The sequence below is a fragment of the Falco punctatus genome (genome assembly GCF_963210335.1).
Source record: "Falco punctatus genome assembly, chromosome: 15".
Classification (NCBI taxonomy): Eukaryota; Metazoa; Chordata; class Aves; order Falconiformes; family Falconidae; genus Falco; species Falco punctatus.
The window spans coordinates 2,300,136-2,308,232 of NC_137595.1; the positions used below are offsets into that span (position 1 = coordinate 2,300,136).

General features: G+C 46.3%; 1 protein-coding gene across 1 annotated transcript in view; it reads right to left on the reverse strand.

The window, feature by feature from the left end:
* The window catches only part of CHMP1B (charged multivesicular body protein 1B), a 12,392-nt gene extending 4,777 nt beyond the window's left edge, over positions 1-7,615 (reverse strand). The window contains exons 1-6 of the mRNA XM_080366370.1: positions 7,438-7,615; positions 4,854-4,951; positions 3,004-3,150; positions 2,280-2,348; positions 1,793-1,900; positions 787-830 (exon numbers count right to left, since the gene is read on the reverse strand). Of these exons, the coding sequence (XP_080222496.1) occupies positions 787-830; positions 1,793-1,900; positions 2,280-2,348; positions 3,004-3,150; positions 4,854-4,951; positions 7,438-7,600 (629 nt within the window). The 5' untranslated portion in view covers positions 7,601-7,615. The remainder of the gene's footprint in view (positions 1-786; positions 831-1,792; positions 1,901-2,279; positions 2,349-3,003; positions 3,151-4,853; positions 4,952-7,437) is intronic.
* Positions 7,616-8,097: the final 482 nt, after the last annotated feature.

Sequence of the window (8,097 nt, forward strand, 5' to 3'; positions counted from 1 at the left end):
CTGAAGGAAGCAGCGCAGTAATTGACAAGCAGAGGAATACTGAGATGGCGTGAGGCCACCAGCATCCCATGAACACTGTACTCCAGCTAGTTAGACAACTTGATCAGTAAATTTACCAAGATGACAAGTCATGTAACTAGCAATAGCTAAATAAATTCTGTTTAATCAGAACTAAGCAAGATTGCCGTTTAACAAAGGTGTATCGGACGTAGCATACGTATAAACGATAGAGTTCATTCATAAAAAAAGTTTTACTGAGGTATTTATCCTCAAGCCAACAGAGCAACACTTCCAACTTATGCATCACCAAGAAAGCAAGTAAAATTCTCTGAAATATTTCAGTATACCCCCAACACTTAAACACATCCTGATGACCTGTTTTGCAATGCCTAGCTTGTGAGAGCAGAGCTACAGGAAGTTTTAATGTGGTAAGGGGCAGGAGGGAAGAAAAGTGTGGAGAAATGTAGCAAGGATTGCTATACGCTAAAGCCAATCCAAGTAAACAATAAAACGCTATCCTGACACAGCAAGTAACATTGATTTTAGGCTTTTGCAAAACCACCCCTGCATCCTAACATTCACAGTGCTTTTGAGTGAAACCAGAATGAAATACTGGCAACTAAACTATTAAAAAAGCGATGTCCAGAAGTGAAAGGAAAATGGTGATTATTCTCTGCCTCCAAGGAACAGATGTATAAAACAAGGGTATCTAACCTTCAAGGTAACCAGAAAGGATTTCTGGCATGAAAATTTATTCAAGAAATAGTCACTCCAAATTTTACCTACCCTGCTTCATCTGCCATTTCCTGTAGAAGCATATCCACTTGATTCTAGAGTAAGAAAAACAAAACTAATTGTTGCATATTGTAGTTTACAACAACCTCTTCTGTTAAATCTTAACAGAAATTATTTTAACAAAACTGATTTAAAGGTAAATGCCTTTTACAAACATTTTTGTGCTTCACCACCACAACACAAAAATAATGAGTAGAGGTGCTCAGCCTGTTAAAATCCTATTAATTGAAGTCTAGCTTCTGAAATAATGCTTCTAAAGAATCAAACTTATCTGTAAAAAAACCCCAAACTTATACTTGAATATTTCAAGTGTTGATTATTAGCTTTGCACAACATGGAAACAAAACCATCTCCAACAGATTTGTTGGATTTGGGGTTAGGTTTGTTTATTTTATTTACAAAGTACTATGCCCAGTAAATTTCTCTCTTGACAAAACTACTGTTAGAATAGCACATGTAGCTCCTTGTAGGATCGCACAAAGGGACAGCTGCTGGGAATTCTTAGCTATGTCAAGCATTGCTTAAAGATTTATTTCAGTAAACATGTCCATAAATTGAAAGTAGGCAATTAATAACCTTTCCATTGCATACACTACCACTAATTTCGTAGTGACTAACGTAACTTTATTAATAACAGTGAGTTAGAATTATTGATCTTCTCATAGCATATTCTGCCTTGATAATTAATGCTGCAGTGTCTTCTGGTTCAGAAGTTCATTAAGAACTCATCAAAACGTTGCTTATTCAGTAGGAGAGTTAAAGTTTTTAAGACATAATATAAAGCCTCCTATAAAAGTGAAATAAACTAAAATACATATATGTGATCCTCTGTACTTGTGAGTATAATTTGAAATAGTCTCTTTATCACAAAGAAGCACAAAGTGAAAAGGTTCCAGTTGCTGCTGTGTCTCAAAGTAGGCAGAAAGAGGAGAATTAGACATTACCGTACAGCTTAGACACTTTAAAATCACCTTTTAAAAAAATTTACTATTCTTACTTGTGGCGTTGTTAGCGTAGTAGTGTTGCTCATTGTGTCTTCCATCTGCTGTGTTTGAACATCTAGCGTTTCAAACTGATGCTCGAATTTATCCATTAGTGCAGATATCTATGAAATAATATGAATTAAATCAATGATCTGCAGATAACAGGAGAGAAACGTATCTCAACTGGCAAAAGAATCACAGTACAAGGGCAAGCAGCTCCTGGAGATCAGAAGCTTGCCCCCATCCCCCTCCTCTCCCAGTGTCAACTCTGAAATGGGTGCAACACTGCAGTTCAAGCAGGTTGGTCAGTGCCCTGCCCGGTCAAGTTCTGAGCTTCTCCATTTATAAGAACTTCACAACCACACTGGGCAACCTGTTCCAGGATCTACCAACTTCACTGCAAAACCTCTTCTCTTAAATGGAATTTCCCTTTTTTAAAACTTGTGCCCATTGCCCTTTCTGCTTTTGATGTGCAGCTCCAAAAAAAGTAAGTCTATTTACCTTTTCCAAGTTCATGCTCTTCAGCGTGGCATCCATAGACTTAACTACCCCTGCCATTGACTTTGTTACCTGAAATGAGGTAAAAATATTATTAGAAAAAAAAAAATGAGCAGTTTCTTACCAAGATCTCCTACTCCTATCCACAGAGTTTCTACAGTATCAAGCAGTAGGGCACACACTATTGCCATCCATAACACCACTTTTTTTAGTAGTTCCTACCACTCCAAATTCTATAAATTAACTCAAACGCTTCAAATACGCATTCTGACCTATAATTCACTAAAAACTGAGGTGTACGGGGCATTAACTTTTCTGGGTCTTGAAGACCTGTCAAATGTTAAGGGATGTATTTGGTATACAGATCACATGGCAGAACAAACTCTCTGGCTGAAGAGCTGTACAGCAGTACTAACATAGCTATCACAAGTCCTATGTCATGACTTCATTTGGAAAGGGAGCAACATCTTTGCAAAATAATCTTACATATAACCAGTAAAACACACTGTATCTGAAGGAGCACCAGTAATAACAGCTAACAGAAGCTACTAGCTACAAAACATAGTGGACAGCAATCTATTTCTAGCAGCAGTTGCCAGGGGGATTCCAGTACTATTAGCTACATCTGAACCAAAACTGAAACTTTTCAGCTCATTATAGATACAATTAAGTCACTTCTAAGATCAGAGGTCTCATCCTTGCAACAGATCTGTGAAAACAGGCTTACCTTGCCCATTGTCACTGCGGTCTGAACTCTTGCTGCTACAGCATCTACCCTGGCACTCATCCGCAAGAAATTGATGGCTTGATTCTTCTGGCGGATCGCATTTTCTGCGTGTATTCGTGCAACTTCCATGTTACCCTTCTGAATTGCCTGTTGACAAAAAGAAGGAAAGGAGAAAGCATTTTAACCCTCCCCGCTCTTGTAAACATGATTTCTGAACAGCCTATTTCCTTTTTTAAATAAGCATCAATTCATCACAGTATCTTTTCTGCTGAAAGAGAGACAAAACCCCTCCCTCCTCCCCAATAGTCCTCAAGCTTTTTCAAGATGTGAACCCCTAACTTCTTTCCAAGGAAGGTATCTAACATACACCTCAAGTAGCAGGTTTTACAGAGCTACAGAAACATAATTTTCTCATTCCTAAAAGTTTCCTGTATCAAGACAAAAACACAGATACCGTCAGTATGGTTGTATCTCAGGGACAAAAACAAGAGTCAACTAAATTTAGTCTCCCTCTTCACTACTTCAAGGACTCAAGAACTATTTTGAAGTTCCTCTTCATAAGCCTGTGGTGGTTTGACCCTGACTGAATGCCAGGTGCCCACCAAAGTTGCTCTGTCACTCCCCTCCTCAATCAGACAGGGGAGAGAAAATATAACAAAAGGCTCATGGGTTGAGATAAGGACAGGGAGATCACCAAGCCATTATGGTCACATGCAAAACAGACCTGACTTGGGGAAATCAGTGTAATTTGTTACCACTGAAATCAGAAAAAACCCCAACTTCCCCCCCATCCCTCCCTTCTTCACAGGCTTAACTTGAATTCCTCATTTCTCTATGTCACCCTGTGCTGCTTGTGGGGAGGAACAGGGAATGGGGGTTACAGTCAGTACATCACATGTGGTTTCTGCTGCTTCTTCCTCCTCACACTCTTGCCCTGCTCCAGCGTGGGGCCCCTCTCACAGGAGACAGTTCTCCATGAGCTTCTCCAACATGAGTCCTTCCCACAGGCTGCAATTCTTCATGAACTGTTCTAGTGTGGGTCCCTCGCGGGGCCACAAGTCCTGGCAGGAAACCTGCTCCAGCATGGGCCTCCCACAGGTCACAGCCTCCTTTGGGCATCCACCTGCTCTGGCACGGGGTCCCCTGTTACCTCCACGGGCTGAGGGGGACAGCCTGCCTCACCATGGTCTTCTCCAGAGGCTGCAGGGAAACCTCTGCCCTGGTACCTGGGACACCGCCTCCTCATCCTTCCTCACTGACCTTGGTGCCTGCAGAGCTGTTCCTCTCACACACTCTCACTCCTCCCTCTCACTGGCACAGTCGGTTGTGTGTGTGTGTGTCCCACATTTCTTAATACACTATCACAGAGGTGCTATCACCATCCCTGATGGGCTCAGCCTTGGCCAGCAGCCGGTCCGTCTTGGAGCCAGCTGGCACGGGCTCCATCAGACATGGGGGATGCTTCTGGCGTCTTCTCACAGAAGCTACCCCTGTAGCCCCCCCACTACCAAAACCCTGCCATGCAAAGCCACTACAAAGTCCTTTTAACACAAGAAGATAAACATCAACATTAAATATTTTTAACTTTAAGGAAAAAAGTCCAACAAAATCCATGCAAGACAATCTTCTCACGAAGCAAATGCCTTAAGTTGTACAAGAAGATACACAAGAATGTATCCTCACATTTATTAATAAGTACGGGAAGATTTATAAGTCGTATATTTTAAATCACAAGCATCTACCGCAGTAATATTAGCATGTGTACTAGGAAAATGGTAGAAACACCAGATACTTTCCTGATACAATATGTAAACAACAGATATAAAGAGCTTGTTTCACACACTGCTTACCTTCTTAATTTTCGCTTTCTCAGCTTTTTCTTCTTTGTCACATTTTTTTGAGTTTCTGTTGAGTTCCTTTGCAGCAAACTTCAAATTAAAGAGGTGTTCTGCAGCACGCATTAAGGGTTCAGGAACACGATCAATCCTTTCATTGCAGTATTTTGCCCTCTGTTTGAGGTGCTATCAGACCTAGCGTATACTGTGTTTCTCTGTTAGTGCTGTTAAAACTTGGACAATGTTATTTAAGTCAGCCCTTGAATGTCACACAATAAGATCTACCAAGCTGCTTTACAATTACAATGCTCTTTATTATCTGGGTTCTAAAACATAAGGCCATAAAAAATAAGTTCAGATCCCAAGCTCGCTGAACTTAGCATCAAACCTGTTTCAGACTGATAAATACAACAAACCAAACATCCTCTAAGAGGAACTGAAAGTCTTACTCTGCCAGCTACTTTCACTCACACATCCAGAGTCCTCAGCTCTCAGTGAAATGGAAATGCAGTTTACTGGCCTACCTGAAACCTCTCCATCTAAAAAAACAAAAAAAAACAGCCACTGAGGAACAAGACAAATTAACAGTGTCACAGCAAACTGCCTTGGCTGACCAGGCCCAGGTACAAACCAGGAGGCAAGGCTGCCCTTTCAAGCCACAGCACGATCTCAGGCTTAAATTGCTCATGCAGCTCCTTTACAGAGCAGTCTCCCAGCCCTGGGTCATGTGAGCGATTCTGGGGTCCCCAACAGCTCTATCATCTGACTTCTTGGGAAAGAATACTTAAGTCAGCAAGAGAACCTTTTCTGTTTAAAAAGCTCTAGGTCCTGCTTAAGCTGAAAACTCTAAGACAACAGTAGAACAAGCTGCACTGAAGCGTTACTGACAGAGAATAAAGTGTATGTTGTAAAAATAACAATTAAAACCCCATACTCTTAAAATACTGTTGATGAAAGCTTCCAAATAGCATCAGTCTTTCTCAAACAAAATGGAAGTACAAAGCTTTATAGGCTTCTTTCATGCCACCTTTTGATATCTCAAGAGGAAGATGCAGCAAGTACTAAGATGCTTAACAGTTAAGTGGAAGCACATAAAGCTAAACATTCTGAGGTACTTGAGGTTTCTTTAATATTTCAAGCATATAAATTATTCCAGAATTGCCTTCTTCCTTTCAAGTCCAGCCATGCATCTTACAGCTCTGACAGCAACCCGAAGACATTAGGAAGTCTGCTGATATATTAGTTACCCTATTAACACCACAAGCAAGCCACAAAAAGGTAACAGCTGTGCCTATATCTGGGGTATCTATTACGGTAGCTACCAGTAACACAAAGATTGCTGCTTGTATTTGTATTTTTTTGCTTTAAAACCTAGGTCACCATCCCTTTCACAGCAGCAGTAAGTGTACTGCACTGAGCCACAGATTAGGCAATTTACCAAACAGGAAAATACCTGAATGAACAACCTAAAGGTATGCTTCAGGTCAGAGATCAGAGCCGCCAGGTAAAATATGACATCACCTGTTTACACTGACTGCACTGAAGCAGCATTTCAAAGCAGCTTATTTTGAAATAACTTCCTCAGCTACTCACTTAGGGCATTTACCTTTGAAATTAGAATAGCTCACCCATCCCTGATGAACACATACTCGCTCCTCCCTTGAAGTGTCTTTCTCAATGTGCCACAACCCAAGTGAAACCGACCTTCCACCATTAACTGTGACTCACAGTCAGCTGCTCCAGCCCCCTGGTCAGTCCCTTCCATAACCAGCTACACCGAGCACTGCCAGCACGCTTCAACCCCACCAAAACCTCTACAGTCTTTAAGGCTTTTTTGCCCCTGTGTGTTAAGATAGTTTTATATAGCAAGAAAGTTTAATTTTGTCCAGAATGGGTTTCCCTACATGCAGCTTCTTTTCAACACCAGGAAACAGCCAGGTTTGTCCAGCTGGCCGCGGCCACTGTTTGGGGGGACAGCTGAGTTAGCACTGCCGACATCACCCCAGCCTTGCGCAGCATACCCCCGCCGCACAGCCTGCACTGCTCTGCACTGTACACTGCTTTTTCTGCCTCGGGTACTGGGCCGTCCCCCCGTGGAGCACAGCTCTGAGAGAGACGAGAGACCACCTTCCCCCCCCTCGCCCCCCACAAGGTTAGAAAGAAGCACTGGCACTCCCGCCCCCTCCTCCACCCGCCGGGCGGGCGACCCCCGACTCAGAAAGCACAGCTCCTCTCTGCTTCACGCCCACCCCTCAGCCCCCAGTCCCCGAGAAGCCCCTTCCAATCAAGGCCCGCGGCCCAGCAACCACCCACCGCCGCGGCGAGGGCCGGGCCTCGCCCCCTCCCCTCCCGGCGGCTCAGGGCTCCTCCCCGGGCGGGGCGGCCTCGCCCGGCCCCGAATCGCCGGCTCCCGGCTGGGCCCGGCCGGAGCCCCGGCCTCGCCCCGCGCCCAGCCCCGGGCCGCCCAGCCCCGGCGGGCCGCCAGCACCCACCGGCAGCGGCCGCACCCGCGCCACCGCCCACCGCGGGGGCCCCGCACCGCCCCCCACTCCCCCCTCGCGGCGGGGGCGCACGGCCGAGACCCGCGCCCCGAGGATACTCTCCATGTTGGACATGGCGGCGGGCGGCTCCGCGGCGCTGGGCCCGGCGGAGGGGCGCGGGGCGGCGGGGCGCTCTCCTCCCTCGCTCGGCGCAGCGGCGGCTCCGGGCTTCCGGCTACCGCGCCCCGCCACGCGCAGCCGCGGTGGGGCGGGGGCGCGCATGCGCGCGGCGCGGCTGTCAGGCGCGCGGCGGGGGCGGGGCAGGAGCGCGGCGATTGGTCCCCTCAGGGCGGGGCGGGGCGGGGCGCGCAGCCTGAGGCCCCAGGCCCGCCGCCGCTCGGGCACACCGGGCGCTCCCCGCCGCCGTTACGAGCCCCGGGAGGGGCTGGGCTGTGCTATGCAGCTGCAGGCCTGGAGGGGCTCGGCCGCCTGAGGGATCGGGGGGAAGACTAGCCCGTGCTCAGCAGCGGGCCCGGCAGCCCCCGGGGCCTCGGCAGCGGGGAAGCGGCTGCTGGCAGCACCAGTACATAGAAATGGTTCCTCTGGCAGCGGTTCTAGCTCTTGTCTGTCGATTTATAAAGACATTAAGAGCAGAAGAGTTTGCTTTGTAATGTCTGAGGGCCACTGAATGTGTATCAGGAGCGACCATGGAAGCTTCAGTGTGTTATTCATGCACTGAACAGAGTGAGGTGTTAGCAGTGGTTAAGGAAGAAATGCAA